Genomic DNA, 19,474 nt, shown 5'->3' on the forward strand with positions numbered 1-19,474 from the left:
TTTCCCTTTTATTTGAGCCAAATTTTTGTCAAAAGGTGACACTCTCCATTATACAAAGTCTTCACCTTTTCCCCCTATTTTTTTATTTAAGGTTTTTCAAACCTCAATATTCCAGCACAGTCCAGTCTCCAATTTGTAAACTTTGTTATTATTATTCTTTGACAATCTTAAGTCCAGCTTTATTTTATGCCTGTTTATTCCCAAAATATTTTAGTCCAATTTTGTTAAATCTTTCATTCCAGCTTCTTTCTTTCCCGGTTCAAAGCCCCACTTAGCTGTAAAAAATATTTTCTTTTTTTTTCTCTGTCCCTTTATAATTTCGCCGCTCACTTTTCTTTTCTAAAAAGTTCTATGTTACCTTAATCCTGGGGGTTTAGTTATATTGCCCAGTTGTCCCGGTTCAGATGTTATCCACCTCTTTCTTCCCTCCTGCACAAAGCTTAATCCAGCTGAGTTGTCCTCTTCGGGGTGGCTATTTTAGACCACTGCTGCAGTCATCTTCGGGGGAAAAAAAAACCAAGCCCAAGGGGGGAGATGTGGCTCCCCTCAATCTGACTTGCTGCTTCCTCTTACTCCGCTGCCCCTCCAAGGCAGTTTCAGCCCCTAATCATAAAAATTGGGGCTCTCTGACGAAAGAGCACGGACGATAGCCACAGAGAGTTGCGATCTACCATCCGTCAGCGAGGAGGTTCCGCCTTCTTCCAAATTAACTCTGAGTCTTGAACTGAGCCCTGATACTATTTCTTAAGATTACAAGAATGTTTATGCAACACTGATAATTTATTACATACCCCCACACCTGCAAAGAGTGAAAGGAGAGACTTGAAAAAGAGAGACAACTAGAGAGGCAGGAATATTTCTTTTCCCCTATGGAAGGGAGCAGCAAGTATCAGCAGCAAACAGACATTGAATCACATAGGTAGGAAAAGATCTGCAAGGGTTTAAAAATCTCACTGGAACCAGTTCCAAAGGAGATGCATCAGGCTGAGCTACAGATAAGCAAACAGCTCAGCCAATCAAAATACAAACATCCAAAATTGGCACTGAATGTAAGATTATAATCCTTATTCTCCAATATTATTAAAAACATTCTTTTAAAATTAAATTCTTTTATGTTATTAAAATATCAACAATACAAATTTGTTTAACCAAAGGCTAAGTGCCATATTATACTGAGTACATAGAGAGTATGCTAGACTATTATTTAATTCCAAGTTTAAGGACTATTAAGCAAGAAAGTTTGGACATACAGTTATCCATTTGGTAGCAGTGGCAAAAAGGGCTAGGTTAGTTGCTTTGTTTACTTGTCCTCTCTGTCAAAATTGCAGCCACTTTTCTGCTTTGGATGTGCAATTACACTATACCATTGCCCTTTTCTGTCACCCAGAACCTTCTAATCTAGAGAGGGCTTCACTTTCCTGAGAGATGAATAATCTCCAATGTGTAATAATGTCACTGCTGCTTAGACTCCATCTGGTTCCTTTGTTTTCAGTTGGTGGATGTTTGACTTGCTTTTTCCACATGCCAACATAAAGATTTCTTATTGCTGCCTAATGCAGAAAGTCTGCTTCCTACCCATCCCTCTACTGAGATGTGCTAATTATTTCATTACTGTTTCCTTAGGGATATCTCACAAGACCTGTTCAGAAGTTCTTGAAAAAGAAAGTGCAGTGTAAGACGCTCAGAAGCCAGCCTCTGATTTATTGCTTTCTCTCCCTTTCCATCCATTGTCTCCTCTTTAGTCTATTTAAATAGAAGCATAACTTTTGAGTAAGAGAAATAAGAAAAGAATTCAAGCTTTTACAGAATACATTCTAACAAATATAGAATTAAACAATTTCAGCCTAATTTGTATTCAAGGAATATTCTCAAGAATCTAGGATATACATTGGGCATTTAAATATATTCCTGTATGAAGAAAGTCTTAATAAATATATGAGAAAAAAATCAAAAGGACCCACTGTAAAAATGAAACATCGTTTAATTCAAAAGGACTTGAGAAAATTGTATTTTAATACTGATATAAACTACACTGGCAAGTTATTCTATCAATTTTATTTTACTAGAAATCTGCACAGATATAGATAGAAAAGAATATGTGATATGATTTTCATTTGTAGCTGTAATTAACTCATTTCAACCCTACCTCTGAGTGATCAAGAATTACCTTGCACAACGAAGTTATTACAAAGCGAAAATAATAATCTTGGATCCGTGATCTATGTAGAAGATATCCGAATCCAAGTCAATTGGTCAAAGGCATTTGAGCTTAATAAGCTCCTACGTGATCATGATTCTTATCTACAAGGAGCAATTGCTTGGTTGCAAATTATGTGATCAACATGACTTCACATATGAAGTATTGCTATGTTATGCTGAAATGAAGTTGATTCCCCACTCCCCAAAGGAATAAAGAAACTAAAAAATTAAAAGTCATCTTTATCTCACCACAACATCTTGTTTGCTTCTTTGGTAAAACTCCTATGCAAAGTGTCTTACTGGGATACTGTCCAATTTCACTCTGGGTCAGTATCAGCAAACACAAATTTGAAATAAACTGCTGATGGTCCATCAGTATTGAGGAAAGTCTAAACAAATATCTTTAATTGTTTATGCAGATTTAGCTTGGGTGGAGACTGCACCTTGCTGAAAATATTTAACAATATACTTTGCCCCGTCTCATTTCCTGCACATTTTAGGATTACTAATATTGTATTAATTTTAGTATAGCATGATTCATTTTCATGGCTCGGAAATAGGAGAACAGGAGCTGCAATTTATGTATGCTGCACCAATAGAGACAAAGGAGGACTTACATTGTTACGAGGAGCACTCGGCTGTACGGGATCTTCAGCAGCCAATGCAATGCTGCTCATGGCAATCACCATCAGAATGCAGATCTCAAAGTAGCGCAGATTGACAATGTAATGACAGAGGCGCCGAAAACTAGCACAAATAGGCAAAGATGCATTAGGGAGCATCATGTGTGAAGCAGACGTGTAGCTTTCTCTCACTGATAAAAAGACTGGGGCCATCAACACCACACATTAAATTTGGAAAGCAATCAGGGTAGTATATAGATGTGTGTTAGTTACTATCTCATAAACTAAAGCACTGGATGTTTTTGAAACCGATTTTAGATTACTCACATAAATTGAGTCTCATTCTCAATCCAAGCTAACTAGCCTGAACCCAACTCACATTTTGACAATCTAATCTATATCAGAATTATTTTTAAAAAATTAAATCACACACATAGCCTGTTGAATCAAGTATTTCACATAGACAATTTTAATCAAATGGTGTCGGGGTTAAACTACCCCCTTCTCTGAGATTCTTCAGTTCTGAAGTAACTTGCCTGTTGGTGGACCATAACGACAGTGACAATACATTACTTATTATAAAAGACAATACTTTATTTCAGAAACTTGTCTTTCGGATTTATTTCATTTTTCATTTCCTTGCTTTTGCTCTTGACTTTTCTTTTGTAAAGCAAAGTTTTAAACATAAATTTGAATTACCGGTATTTATTTATTTTTAATCCTTAAGAACCTCTTTCAGATTTGTCCCCTTTTCAGATCTGTCTTTTATTTTTTCCAAGAAAACATAACCATAACCAACATTAAGTCACAATAAACCAGTTTTCCCTTTTCCCACTAGCCTTCTGGGGATCTGGCTGGTGGTGGTATTGAAGGGGAAATCCGCATCCCACCCTGGATCTAGTTAGATAAAACCAAAACATAAATTTTGGGAGTCAGTAACTCAGTGATGCTAAGACAGGTGATAGAAGCAGAGGTGGTATTCAGCAAGTTCTGACCAGTTCTGGAGAACTGCTAGCAGAAATTTTGAGTAGTCTGAAAAACTGGTAAATACCAACTCTGACAGAACCGATAGTAAAAATTTTTGAATCCCACTACTGGATAGAAGGCAACCAGTTAATTTCAGGATTGAAACAAAAAATGAATTTGATTAACCCAAAGAAAATAAGTTTATATACATACAGTTTAAATGTAAAAATCTCTAATACAATTCTAACTATAACAAAATATCTTTCAAAACCTTCTCTGGGATGACTCCCTCATCCAAGACCTCTGTCAACACTCTTACACAAAAGAACCCCAAACTCTTCATCTGGAATCTTGACAGAACCCCTTTCTTTACTTTCATTGTCAGGCGACTACCTCTAAGCACTCTCTGGGCATAAGGCTGGTTTGTGATTTAAAGCAGGGGTCCCCAACCGCCGGTCCGTGGACCGGTACCGGTCCGCGGAACAAGTCTTACCGGGCCGCTGGTTGCTGAGCGCCGCCATCTTTTTTTGGTAAAAAAGTGCTTCCGGTGAGCTTTTCCGGTAGAAAGCTCACCGGAAGCACTTTTTCATCAAAAAGATGGCGGCGCTAGCGCTTCGGTGAGCTTTTCCGGTAGAAAGCCATTTCTACCCGAAAAAGCTCACCGAGCGCTGCCGCCATCTTTTCGTCAAAAAGATGGCGGCGCCCAGTTGATGCCGGTACCGGGCCGCGGCGCCCAGCTGATGCCGGTACCGGGCCGCGGCATAAAAAAGGTTGGGGATCACTGATTTAAAGGACCAGCTGCTCAGAACTGCAACAATACTATCAATTTTCTAGGTATCTGTTTCTGATTTACAAGATCCATTTGCTGTCAATTCAGTATAGTAACTTACGGATTAGTGGTTGAGAGGATGAACATAGAACTGTATGGTGGCATAGGCTTGGGCCCATCTTCACCTCCTTCATCATCATCTTCCTTTTTTTTCTCTTCCTCTTTCTTTGGCAGAGGCTCTGGATTGGCATTCTTATTGACTGGGAACAAAAGCAAAACCAACATGTTAAGTATAACACAGAGTTGTGGATGTGCAAATAAAAAATAATTCGAGATCAACTTATATACTCAAATGTCCATTCAAACATGTTATTGAGAAGCATAAAGGGGTAGTGCCTCATATCATTCAATCAAATATACAAAGACATCTTTACTAGTTCCTGAAATTATAGTATTATTAGTAGATATTCACTGTGCTTTTAATACACTTCCTCTCTTACACCCACACTGAATTGTTCCCATATGCTCTCTTAAGTCACAGGATCAAATGCATATGATTCTAACTGTTCTGCCTGATGCCCATGTCACCTGGTTTAACTCTATTAATCAAGTACACGTAGTGCTCACCTTGCATTATAGCATTATTGATTGGAGGTGGGAAGGCAGGTGGAATCTCCACTGCTGTGTATTCTGATTTCTTGGCAGTTTTGGATGGATTGTTTTGGGTTGTGGGATTAGTGACAATAAGGCTGTTCTCTGGATTTTTAGGAGCTCCAGGATTGGCTGGGTTACTGGGGGTTTGGCGACTGGTAGAATTCTGAGAGTTGAGAAATGGTTGGTCCAAAGGAATAGGCTGATTTTGGGAAGTGCAGTATGGTGTGGAATTTGAATGGTTTCCTCCTTTGATAGGATCATTCTGAGAATGACTGATGAGATGTGAGTTTGAGGTTTCATTGGTTGCCAATTTATTATTCTTCATGTTGTCAATATCCTCAGATACTGGAGGTTCTAAATGTCCCATATCTTGCTGAATTGGCCTTGTGGTAGATAGGTTTGGTCCTGGTGGATGACCAGATCCTTGGTTTTCTCTGTAGCATATTAAAAAATATGAAAAATTAGCAACATATTATTTCTTAAACATCATAGAAATACAACTAATATGGCAGTAGGGAATATTTAGAACCATTAGGTTGCTGTTATTCTCACCACACTCCAAACCAATACCTGGAAGAAGCATTATACAAACACTTTCTATTGTTAAACCTACATTTTAGGACCCAGATTGTTGGAGGAAATATGTAAATAATGCTTCTACATTGTAAACTGCTCAGAGAATGGTGTAAAGCATTATGGGGTGGTAATAAGTCTAAATGTTATTACTATTTTCTTCATCCATAGTCCATTTCCCAGTCCCTCCTAAACATTTTGAATAACTATATTATCTCGGTGTCCATAAAATGAATTCATATTAGCAAAAGGTGTCTCTCCCCTTTATAGTTTCATGGGAATACCGCATGCATGTGGAAATATTGGCTGTACAATAATCTAACTGTATGTAAACTAAGGGGCAATTGATGAAATAGTATTATGCATGCATTTGTGTGTAAATTATACATTCTCTATTACAAAATTAGATATTCTAATCCGGAATAATGACAGGTTTCCAAGTAATGAAATCCATGTTAAAAGAAAAATAACAAAGTCCATCTTCAAAAAGATTTCTTTTATTTAGGAAAACATCAAATTGGCAAAGTCCATGGTAATTCCGGATCTGACCCAACCCAGAATTACTGTTAGGAATGTAAGTCACCTAACAGTTGGGTTGGAAAATATATAAACCAGGATAGACATTTTAATACTGTCTCTTTAAGAGAATGCTAAAATTGTAATTGGATGTGGTTCCTCAAATGGCCAAAAGATGGAGCCAGAAACCTGGGTTGTTTTAGTCCTGTTCTGTTATTGCTGAGAGTGTGTTCCTGTATTTCCCTATTGACTGTTACTGATCATAGTTATTATTGGGTTTGATGTAAGTCTGTTACTGAACTGTTTTTGATACTGGACTTTGTTATTGGATTATCCCTGGACTTAAAACTGACTGCTTTAACCGTGAATGACTTGGACTGTTTTGTTGAACTTTGCTTAACATTTTTACTGGAAGTAAAAACCTACATTTTACTACACAGTGCATCTGTATGCTAGTTGTGTGTTATTCTTTACTACTCTCACTATGTCTCCCTGTGTGCGCTCATTCTCCTTACGGGGAATTACCTCAACTATTACCCCACAATATTAGAAGTTAGAAACACCCCCCAAAAGTCACATTCTCTAATAGAAGTAATACGTTGCTTGATGTCATAAATCTCCATCTCCAAGACCCCAAGCCCAGACGGCTCATTTCCCATGGGAAAGAAGATACCCTAGACATAACACTCTCTTTATCTCCATTCCTCCCACCTTAGGAATGTGTCAAGCCCGCAACTTATCCCCCTATGACTACCACAGGGGAAATAAGAAAAATAATATATACTAAGACAAACTAAAATGGCTACACTTATGACAATTTCGGGCTTGATACAGGGGTTCCCAACCCCCAGGACCCTGGCCCAGTACCAGGCTGTGACCTGTTGTGAACTGGGCCATGCAAGTGGCTTGTGCGCATGCAAAACCATCCTCTCTACCACCCTGTCACTGTCGCTACTGGTCCACAGACCTGGAAAGGTTGGAGACCACTGTTTTAACTAGCAATGCCTCTATCATCAAAGAAGCTTTATTTCTTGAGATGCGAATCAGTTATCATGTAGGAAATTTGACCAACTAATTTCATTCAAATAAAAACTTCTCCCTAAATCTCAAAATAATTATTTAACCTTTTATAAGAACTTAAGTGAGATGGTATTCTAAAGTAATTGTAAGGAAATTATTTGGCATGATTTTAGGAGACCCCAAATGATAATATCTCACTCCTGTTCTTACTTACTTCCTGCGTCGGTGTCGGCGTTCCTTGCCATCAACTTCATAAGTGGACTGTCCAGCATGCCGGTGCCGTCGGCGCCTTTCTCCATCAGGATGCTCCCCACCCATGTCAGTTCGTACAGGTCCGCTCCCCTCACGATGCCGAGGGCGACGCTCAACTCTGCCACTCTGTTCACCACTTCCATCATCTGGTATTCGGCGGTGTACTCTATGCCTCCGATGCTCCCGTTCACCATCTACCGTACGAGGTGATCCACTCTGACTTTCTTTGCTACCTTGGCGCCAGCGGTGGGGATCTAATTTTTTTATGCGCTCTGAGGCACAGTCACCATGATAACCCTGCTCTGGAATGGCACTATGCTCCTTGCTGGGATAATCAATATCATGACATCTACTTTCTTGATTAAAGTCAATTTCCTTGCTATTGCTCCTTGGGTGTCGAGGCTCCAAGCTTCCTGAGTCGGGACGCTCATATAGGTGGGGTTCTCGTGAATGTGCATGGTAACGAGGTGGTTTTCGTAGGAATTCTACAGACCGTTCCTGTCCAAAGTGGGGATTCAAGGGTGGTTCATTGGGACGGGTCTTGTTGGTGTTGTTATTCCGATTTTCTTGAGGATCTACTACCAGTGGTCTGTCTAAGTGAGTTTTCATGTCTGGACGCATTTGCCGGGCATATGTAACCTTCCAATGATCCTCAGGGTCCATCTCATTGTATAGGGCCTCTCTACTTGCCAGCAAATTCTGTTTCCGCATTTCACTTGTCCGCTGTTCCCAAACAGATTTGTTGCCTTTTTGATTTTTTTGCTGCTCTTTCCTATGGGAAAAAAAGATAGATTTTTAAAATGTTCTCTGAGCAATAGCAGCTCTGTCTAAACCCAGTATTTCCTACTTTAAGTCACTTTGGAGGTGTGGATTTTATTCCTAGAATTATACAATTAGCTTAGCTATGGTTAAAGATTGAGAGTTGAAATCAATACATCTGAAGCGCTTTCAGGTTAAGAAAAGATATCCTGACCTGAAGTATTCAACATCAGATTCTGTAGTAGGTCTAATATTCTTGTTGGGGTACTATACTACTGTGTCATCTATTCCCAATCAATATTTTTTTCAGAACATCCAGCTTGTACCTTCTTAGAAACAATGTAAGCCAGAAGAAAATGATATGTATCTGTGAATTAGGCTTTTATGGCCAAATATATTTGAGCAACTGTACCCCTTTTGGGTCTGCTGCTGAGTTTTAGTAAATTTGATAAAGTAATGGGAAAGAGTGGGCAGATGAAAGCAACGTATGCAAAACTGTAAGAATTTTCTAAATAAATGAATTTTACTTTGAGACACAATTTGTTTTACTTTTTCCTGCACACATTTAACCTCTGACACATTTTACATGACATAAATGCAATTCTCAATCCCAAAAGGTTATACATCCATAAATACCAATGTTGGTGACTGTAATTGCAATTGAAGTTGGTAACAGTGTCAATGAGATGTTTAGATTGGACTTGGCATTTTTATCATTTTTACTGCTACTAAGCTGATCACCAAAGTCTGATGTCCCAGAAGATAAGTGACACAACTTTTCAGCTGCATGTTTTATTGGTATGACTGGAAGCAACATGCAAGGCCAGAGAAAATACTTGGTTTATGAATTGCTCTTGACCTGCCAGGAAAACTGCCCGTGAATCCGGATATGTACAACCACGTTCAATATTATATTAATTTCTCTCTGAGATGCAACAGAGACTCTTTCTATCTGCGTTTAAGAAACTAATAAATAGTCACGTGTCTTCATTCTTACTTTGTACTGCCTGCTGTTATAGGATGATAAATAGAAATAATTTGGGCTGCAGCTTACTTTCCCACCTCAATTCTCCTTATGTACCCCATGCTTCTACATACATTATGAAAGACCAATGATTTTCCTCCATAAGCTATCCCCACCATTTAACAGAACCTCACTGGAGACGATTCACTAAGATCCAGACATGATCATTAATCTGCTTTGCTTTGCAGAAAATGCAGGGTAACATTGGACAGTGATCCATCAATAAAGCACTTACGCTGCTATTGACATGTTGGCTGCAGAAAGAGGACTCACTTCTGCTACTTCCTTCGCCTTCTGGAGGGCAAGTTTCTGGTTAGCTGCTTCTTCTTCTTCTTGTTCATCCTGCGAAGGCCATATATTAGAGAGGATCTGCTAGTGCCCTCACCCTTCCCACTGAAGCCAAGAGCCATTCTTCTGTTTCATGATCTTTCTAGTGCTTTGAATATAAGTGGCTACATGCTGTTCATAAGGTAAGGCCAAAGAGCCCTCTTACTAATGTACTTTTACAATTCAATGAAATCTCCTATGATCACCAGTATATGCTATAGAAATAGTAAGACAAATGCAAAACCAGAACATATTGAAGTATTTATAAAAGAGAGAGGCACAGAAGCACAAAACCTTTCTGCCATTAACAAATATAAAGTTTAAATGTAAAGTTTGAATTTGTCTTCATGTCCTGCTTACTGCAGCACAAAAATGGCTTGCTGATTATTTTTTCAGGAACATCTCCTCATGACATCACCTGTATTTCACTGCTAGCCTGCTGTGGAGGCAGCCAAATATTGTTTGCTGTTAAAGAGGGTTTTTTCCCCTTCTTCTTCAGTAATTGCTGCTTTGAAACTGTCCCACATTAAATTTGTAAGAACAGCCAGCTTCCCAGTCTCGTGGCTGAGACACAATAAAGCTTACATTATGTTGACCTATTTTTGGGCTAAAAGGATGGCAGGAACTCATGTATAGCTTTAGATATTTTTCACAGCAGCATATTCAGACAAGAGCTAAACGTTATTACTATGAAGCTAAACTGAAAGTGAGAATTTAGAACTTCATAAAACAGAATCACCTAGTACAAAGATTTGCTCATTTGTATCATGTAATTTATGCCAGAGCTTAGCAATAAAAGTTCCCACATGCCAGGTCACCTTTCATTATGTAATCTTTAAATTAAAATTATATTTTAAAAATAGCAGAAACCCATGAAATTATTAAGTCTTGGAAGGTTTGAGCAATCTTTCATCACTGAATGAGAGTTTGCCGAAAATGTGTATGAAATTTCACGTTTAGCTTTCTTATATAAGACTTTTAAAGATATTGTGGGTTTTGAGTGATAACAAGGATGGGAGGTGCCATCATTTAATATCAAATGATGGTGCCCATGCTCTGAAAAAATTACCAACCTTTGGACAGCAGCAATTAATATTGGATTGCAAAATCCATGTGTTTCTTGAAGAGTGTGGATGTCAATTCAGCAGTCCTACAATTCCATGCATCTAGAAATTCCATGCATTTGGTTCATGGAGAACAATCAGACATTAAATTTGATTCAACATAAATGTGTATGTACTACTGGTTATCATCATCCAATATAATAATGCTAACTTTGAATGGAAGATCACTGATTTATGGCTGGGTTCAATGGATGGAGTAATGATTCTTTCCTCCACTTCAGTAATCACATTTAGTAAATAAGCATTCCACAATCCCTTGTCCATTGCTAGAGAAGCAATCTTACCTTGGTGAGCTCTTGTGCATTGGCCAAATTATCCACAGCAATAGCCAAAAACACATTGAGCAAAGTGTCTAAATGATGAGAGTTAAGGTAACATTAGAATATCAGTTTATTTAAAAAAATAAATTCAACACCTTCACTTTGCTTGTAGGCCTTTCCTCCTAAGATTGCCCGGACTTAGAAGTGACTTAGAAGTTAGGTTTTAGTAACAGTACTTGGCTGCTTGTGATGGCCTTTCTTTTTCACAAATTAAATGAAATGAATAACTCACTGAACTCCTATCTTTGAATCTTGAGCACTGAAGTTGCATACTTCTTTTTAGTAATACTTAAAAAGGAGCAGCATTTTCTCATTGATTTGAAGAAGGAATATTTCTCTAGCTGTGCAACATATCATCAAGATGAAAGAATCACCTACTTTATACTGTAGCAATCACTGGTTAGTGCCTTCCATGCATAATTCACAATATAATCTCTAAAATAAGATAATAATATATTTCTTTGCAAAAGGATACAGTTACCAAACAAGGTCAGGACTATGAAATAGATTGAAAACATCATTCCTTTATCAACACCGCCCTGAGATTGGATACCATGATACATCACTTCATTCCAGTCTTCGCCAGTCAGGATCTGAAAAATTCAATTAATTACTCCAACCCCAAGAAACAAATTTCTTAGTGTATATAAAATTGCAAAGTGGATTTAATATTAATCAATTGGGGAATTCAATAGACATCATATTACATGTGAAGAAGGCAATAATTTAAATGTAATATTGTATTTGATAATACTAGACAATTTCCACCCTATCTCTATTCTTCTCTTTCAGAGGAAGGGTTAAGACAAAGTTATAGGGCTTCAGTAACTGGATTTTCTGAATCTTTGCTATAGCCTAGGCATCAAGCAAAAGCCTAAGTAGGTAGTTCCAGTCAAGGATGATGGGAGAAAATACCTCAAACTCCCGGCTATTTAGTTTTCTCACATTTCTCACCCATCGTATTTAACAGTTATGTGAAACTTCTGGAAAATGTCATCTGCTGATAAGATATCATCAATATTCTGATATATCTGAACTGAATAGAAGATGCTGATCTATAGCCATCCTGCCTTAGATTCTGGAACTTGCAAGGGACTGGTTAGGTTGAAAGAGGTTCAAGTTGCAAATCTGCAAAACACATAGCTGATTCTTTACAAATAATTTGGCTTCTTATGGAAGCTCCAGCTTTGGCTCTGGCCCTTGAAGGAGCAGGTCCCTGATCCAGAGATTCCCATGGACTCCTGGCTCCTATTGGAACAATGCAGAAATCATGGCAAGGAAAACATTTTTTGCCCAACCTTGATTAGTGCACCAGGTTTTTGGAGCCTTGTGCTCAGCTACAGCCACTATGCCCTCATCACCACATACCTGGCTATTGCACTCTACTTTTGGTTGCCTTTGAAGAATCAGTTCAAACAGATTAACTGATGAGATGGAAACTAACCTCTCCTTTGGTTGCTATGCTACTTCCAGATACAACTCAAAGTGTTATTACCAATACCGCCCTACGCAGTACAGGTTCTGATTAGCTGTTGGCTCATCTGCTCCAAGTAGCATCTGCATATTCTCCCAGGCCTTAGAATCAGATGGATGGGAACCCCCTACTTGCGATGTTTTTGATATGTAATTTGGATTGCCTTTTTGTAATTATTTTGTAATTATTTTTTTGTAATTTGTTCCGGTCTATTTTATCACAATTTGTTTTTATTTTGGTGAGCTGCCCATTGTCGGATGGAATCACACTGCATCAAAACTGAATAACTAATATTAACAAATGATAATACATGTACTGTATGTTTGAGCTGTGAATTTATATGCTGCTTATTTTAAGTCCCTTGGAAATTTGCCTTTTCTGTGGCTGCCTCAAACTTTGACTCCAATATAAAAAAATTGAGGTGGTTATTGAAATAGTTAGCAGCTATTTTTTTCCTTTTTATTTTTCTATGATTTGTAATGCTATCCTTTATATAATATATATAAAAACCCATGATTGGGATAGCATAAAGATCCTATAAATCATATTATATTCATTTTAGCCCAGCCATTATATTTTTGAATGTTACTACCAAAATGTCTTTCTATTCCCTTTGTTATAATGCCAATTCTTTATGTTACAATATTTAGAATGTGCCCCAATCCTAAACATACTCTGAGAAGCAACTGGGGCTTGATGTCATTTTTGTCTTCCCACCCCATTGTATAGAATGCTTTTTTCTACAGCCTTAAGGAAATTAAACCAATCCAGCCATAAAGTATATAATTCAAGAGATGCAAACTAAAATGAATACAATAAAGAATGTTTTATAATAATTTATTATATATGCCATTTGCAATTCTGGACGGTTTACAAATTGTTAAAAAACATTTAGAAGAAGAAAACAACACAAAACAAAAAAGAGCAAGGAGGCTGGTAGAGATAACCCAGATAAGAACAAAGAAAAAAATGAAAAAGGTATTTCAATCACACTAGCCAAAGTCCTGAGTCAATTCTTCAAGACATTTTGAAACACTAATAGGATAGAAGCCATTTGAATCTCAAAGGTGGCCTCATTCCAGAAAGGGGAAGGGGAAGGGGAATGCTGCTACAGAGAAGGTGCACATCTGTAATCCAGAGACCTGGTATTGTTTAACTGAATGAACCCGGAGGATGCCAACCCACCCAGGAACGAATTAGAGGGATCAGAAGCCAAAAACCAAGAAAGCCCCATTGAAGTTCTCTAATTGTCTCTTTATTGTTCCTCACTTATAGAAAGAAATCTTGCCAAATTAAAGCAGGCTACTTGCACTACGAAATATGTACTCTGAGAACTACTAGGGGAGGAGAGCTCTCTAAGCTTCACTGTCTTCTGCTCCTCTGGAACGCACACCCTCCCTTCCTGGGAATCTGGGCTACATTCCAAAACAATATGGAAGGCAGACAGAACTTATATGTACAGCAACTAAGTCCCATGTAGGGCTTTATTAAGTAGAAACCAACACTTAGAATTGCACCTGGAAGCAAACTAGAACACAAAGAAGAGTCTTACATGGGAATACAGAGGCATGCCCATCATTATTCATGACTCTCCCTGGAAGTTAAAATAGTAAATGCAATGGCTAAAGAACAATGTTTGTGTCATAATAAAGCTCAACTTTAAAACAGTTTTTCTGACATACAGTAAATGTGTGTGATATATTACCAAGGGTGGGATTCTACCAGTTCGCACCTATTCGCTAGAACCAGTTGTTAACATTCTAAGCAGTTCGGAGAACCGGTTGTTAAAAGAAATTACTGGCCTAATCCTGTTAGGAAGGCAGGAAGGAAACATTCTGGTGTTGCTTATAGAAACTGCCTGTCATGCCCCTGGTGGAGACTGACTCTGAGGAAGAGGAGGAACAGCCAACAGGGAGTGGGAGTGTGACTCCAGAGGTGGTGGAGGAGGCTGGGGAAGGGCAGAGGCCGGCTGAGCAATCAGAGGAGGATCCAGGCCCTTCCCCTATCCATCCTAGGTCACGCAGGGAGGAGAGGATCAGGGAAAAGCGAGGTCTACTCAAGAGGAGATTACCATGATCCTCCTCGTGGCTTGCAGCTGGGAGCTATGTATATAAGTATGTAACTGCGCAGTCAGAATTGCTAGAGTCAATTTAGTGTTTACTTTAGAGGTTTATCTTTACTGGCGTTCTTCCCATGGACTCTCCTCGGTTATTTTCCTGGAGTTTATGATTAGTTATCTTGGCTTGCTTCGGAACTCTCGTCAATGCGGTTTGTTTTGGTTTTCTTTTTGCCTCATTATTTACTTTTGTGACTTTAAACTGTGCCTAATAAAACAGTGAAGTTAAGTTGAAGGCCTTACTGGACTTGAATGTATGTTTTGGGTTTTGGGTTATTTTGAGAGACTACGGGTCATCACACTGCCTCTCCGTTAACCCTTATTACATTCTTGGCAGCACTAGACTTCCTGTCTCAGGAACTTCTCTGGAGTTTTTTTCCCCTCCTTTGCTGATACTTTGCTTGTGTGGAGTGACCATTCAAAGTTAAAATGGCACTGAAAAAAGTGACTTATGACCATTTTTCACACTTACAACTGTTGCAGCATCCCTACAGTCATGAGAGGCCAGGGGAGGAGATGCGTGCCTTGGTGTGAGTGATATTGAGTTGGCCACGCCCAGCCGATAACATGACCACCAAGCCACATCCACCCAGTCACATGACCACCAAGCCACGCCCACCACCTGCCACCCCCACAGAACCAGTTGTTAAAAATTTGAATCCCACCCCTGTATATTACCCTATGTGTACTGTGTACTGTGTACTGCTTCCATATCTATCTATAAAAGCATGAGAGATAATCAGAACAGACTAGAGTGACAACACATACTATTTCTTTCAGAGCCCCAGTTCTATAGGGTTAATTTAGTTGCAGTATGCAACTACAATGCAAAACATAAAAAGCAAGGTACAATAATACAGTAAAACATTGCACCAGCAGCTGCTGCTGATCTCCTCCCCAAAGCAGCAGTCACTTCAAAATTTATCTGCCAGTTTTGTGAGTAATGTTTCCGGTTGTCATATCTCCATCTCATTTAAATCAGGGAAGAATCTGGGGAAACTACAAGGAAAGGAAAAACTGCTATCTGAACTTCTGTGGAGTATATTTGGCTCCTGTGTAAGATTTGTACCAAAAACAAAAAACCCAACAAGTCAGAGAAAACAGCTTTCCCATCTCCCTTCTTACCTGAAATACTGTCATTATTGCTGCTGGAAAAGTGTCAAAATTGGTTGGTGGGGTTCCATTATCAAAATTGAACCTGTACAGGGATATTAATTCGATAACAACAAATTATAATCACACATACTACATTATTTTCATTCTTCTGTTCTTAGATCACTCAGGCCTATACCTGATACCATGAGTGGTATCCATCCTCCAGTGCAAATAGATGTATGGAGATGGGGCATAGGAAAGCCCAGGTTATCATAAGATGGAATCAGGCAACTTTCTCAAGCAGCTGATTTGGGATATTGTAACACGGTACAAATTCGACAATAAATGTATTGTGCTTTTACTACTAGGGAGGAGGAAAAATGCTTGTAGGGGTTTTCTGCTTTGGATACCAAACTGTTTGTTTTAGAGGATGCCACTATAATTAAATGTATTCCACATTCTGTGCATTCATCTGCATTACTGCATGTCTGTGGAAGGAATCTGAGAAAAAAGGAAAGTGATTATATCCAACTCTAATTAAAATATCAATATAGGTATGGATAGTAACTATAGGTTTAAGCACTGGGAAGGGGGCAGAAAAAATGAGATAACCATTGTTTTTGTATGCGATGTCTGCAGCATAAAAGTTCTTGAGCACAAGAATTTTAGGAAGCAGGCAAAGCTATCTCATGTTTGTAAAAATACTTTTCTCTACATTAGAAAATCTTTTGCTCACACTTGGGTACTTCCAGGGTTTTAAAGATACTTAATTGGAGTAATCATAGTTTATTGGGATATAAAAACCCTTATGACTTTGTAGTCCTATCTCTCCTTTTATGGGCTCAGCTTCAATCTTTATTAAATCACTTTCTAAGAAATATGATACAGAAAATTGTGTTTGGAATACTACTTAGAAAGCAGAATATGTAATCAAGATTTTGGGTTTAGACTTCACAGGAAGTAGTCAACAATTCACCACAAACTAGAACAAATGGAAGGGAAAAGGCCAAGAGGATGTCCATTAGAACACTTATTTTTCCCCGTCTGATAAACTATGAAAACGATAGCAAAATGATAATGAGACATATATGAACCTGGCTCAGATATTCACACAAAGGATACCTCAGGGAAGGTCCCCACCTCACCACAATTTCCCATTACTCACTGGCCCCCAAAGAGTTGCATTCCCAAAAGGGCGAAAACGACTATGAAGAGGAAAAGGAGGAAAAGAAGGCTGATTATGGACTTCATGGAGTTCAGCAGAGATACAACTAGGTTTCGTAGGGAAGCCCAGTACCTGCCGAAAAAAAAATTCCACATATGAACTATGTATGTTAATCAGATTCACACCAAAAAATTGGAAAGCTCTTTCAGGCCTACAATTTAAGCTAATGCAAACAATACTGATAATCCATTGAATAATAAAATATTTTCTTGGTTATCATGTATATAACTGATACTAGCATATTTCTAAATGCATTTTATCAATTCATTTCACAGTTCTTTTAAAAAGAAAGTTACATTTCTTTTCTAATAAATCATCAGCACATCTTGTTTTACATATTGGCAAACTATATATTTACTACAGCTTTATTCTTTCTATAAGCTCCAAGATATTTGTAGTGTAAGATTTTCTCTTATTATTACATCTTCACAACATATTTTTATCTGATAAAGCTGTTATTAACTCTAGCCTATGCTGTCATCCTTGCTTTAACTCTATATTTAGAAAACACACTCACAGACTTTATGCATTTCTGATGTATTGTCTTAAAGCCCACTTACTTTGTGACTTTGAAAATACGCAGTAACCTGAGAGCTCGTAAGACGCTTATCCCAAAGGAGGTGCCAGGCTTTATTGCAGCCCAAATGACCTCAAAGATGCTCCCAATGATAACCTGCCAAAAATCAAGGGAAGTCAACAAGTTTGCACTGAACTTGCATTATGTAGCTGTACAAGATATGCAGTGGTATAATTAGACATAAGTATGAAAACAAAAACAGCAAGAGATCATAGTTCAGTGAGAGACCACAAGCTGAGAGCAGTCCCTCAGAACTCTAATTAAGTTGTATGGTACTGCCAGTCACAGTTGTAAGTATTGGGTTAGATGGCCAAGCAGACTGATGTAAAATAAGACAACTTCTTATGTTTTGGAAAAAACATTTAAAAGATAAAGGAACCATGCTATGGTTTTCTAAAACATAGTTATATCCTAGAAAATGGTGATTTATTTACATTGACTTTCTGTCCTTATTTTCATCAAAAGCATTCCTTAACTTTAATTAAGCTTTTAGAGAAGGTTTGTATTCATATTCTTTTGAACCGTACGCTTCTTAAATGGAAATTAATAGCTGGACAATTCAAATGGCTTTTCTGTACCATCTAATTGTTAAGAGGCTAATTTTATGCTTTCTTATTGTTAATTATCTAATGCAGGGGTGGGATTCTACTGGTTCAGACCAGTTCTATTGTTATGAATCTGTGCAGTTTGGAGAACCGGCAAATCACCGCTCTCTGCCTGCTCCTCCCCTCCCTGCCCAGTCAGTCCTTATCACACATGCACGACATCGCGCATATGCCCGACATCCCTGACTGCATTCTCCCCCTCCCAGTCACTCCTTAAGGTATTTTTTTTTCTCTTCCTCCTAACGATCAGCTGTCCCTATGATCAGTTGTGTCAGGATTCCCCTAGTTGTGTTACTGCTTCACCCAGGAGGCTTCCCTGAGGTCCAGGAAGGCAAAAAATGGAGGGCGGGGGGCACAGCTCCCCCTCTCGATTTTTTGCCATCCTGGGCCCCAGGGAAGCTTCCTGGGAGTAAAAAGCCCCCCAGGAGGCTTCCCTGAGGCCCAGAAGGCGCCAAAGCAGAGCATGGGGGGTGCTGTGCCTCCCGGCTCCGTTTTTTGCCTTCCTGGGCCCCAGGGAAGCCTTCAAAAGCGCCTCCCAGGAGGCTTCCCTGAGGCCCAGAAGGCCCCAAAATGGAGCATGGGGGGGTGCTCTGTGCCCTCCCAGCTCCATTTCTTTTCCTTCCTGAGCTCCAGGAAAGCCTTCTGGGAGCAATAACGCCTCCCAGGAGGCTTCCCTGAGGCTCACAAAGCCCCCAAAATGGGGGGGGGGGGAAACTGCCAAAAAAAGTCATGCCCACCCAGTCACGTGGCCATGCCCACCTAGCTATGACCACAGAACCAGTTGTTAAAAAAATTAAATCCCACTCCTGATCTTAGGCCTCAGTTCCCTGTGACTGAGATTTGATTACACTTTCTCAACCGAGAATGCTTTCTAATGGTTTCACTGTGGGAACAAGAAGCTTTTTCATTGGCAATAGCTATGCCAATGGCAACTTCTTTATTCCATAGCTCTCCCTCTCCTTTCTGCTGGAATATTGCTGGAGGACCACAGTACCTTTATATGGGTTCTGGGACTTTATGCAGCTAATCTGGTTTTTTTCCAATTATAGAATCATTTTCTGCTTTTCTTGATAGCTATAGCTATTGATAGCTAAAGGAAGCATACATTAAATCTGACTGTTCCTACTCAACTGTTGCAAGGATTGCTTTGATGGTGGATACAGTGGCTGTTATCTATGTGTCCAAAATAACTTCCAAGCATGAACAACTGCAGCACTGATGAACAAAACTTCAGGTCCAAGACCCATTCCTATACA

The 19,474-nt window shown here is 38.9% G+C and overlaps 1 protein-coding gene across 1 annotated transcript in view; it reads right to left on the bottom strand.

The window, feature by feature from the left end:
- Positions 1-19,474, bottom strand: part of CACNA1A (calcium voltage-gated channel subunit alpha1 A) — a 361,279-nt gene that overhangs the window by 110,878 nt on the left and 230,927 nt on the right. The window contains exons 15-24 of the mRNA XM_087955556.1: positions 17,597-17,709; positions 16,977-17,108; positions 15,842-15,914; positions 11,602-11,719; positions 11,091-11,158; positions 9,591-9,697; positions 7,535-8,344; positions 5,185-5,645; positions 4,679-4,817; positions 2,817-2,946 (exon numbers count right to left, since the gene is read on the bottom strand). Of these exons, the coding sequence (XP_087811682.1) occupies positions 2,817-2,946; positions 4,679-4,817; positions 5,185-5,645; positions 7,535-8,344; positions 9,591-9,697; positions 11,091-11,158; positions 11,602-11,719; positions 15,842-15,914; positions 16,977-17,108; positions 17,597-17,709 (2,151 nt within the window). The remainder of the gene's footprint in view (positions 1-2,816; positions 2,947-4,678; positions 4,818-5,184; positions 5,646-7,534; positions 8,345-9,590; positions 9,698-11,090; positions 11,159-11,601; positions 11,720-15,841; positions 15,915-16,976; positions 17,109-17,596; positions 17,710-19,474) is intronic.

Source organism: Notechis scutatus, chromosome 2 (genome assembly GCF_049901735.1).
Source record: "Notechis scutatus isolate UNSWTSFEM ecotype Mainland chromosome 2, rNotScu1.2, whole genome shotgun sequence".
NCBI classification, from domain to species: domain Eukaryota; kingdom Metazoa; phylum Chordata; class Lepidosauria; order Squamata; family Elapidae; genus Notechis; species Notechis scutatus.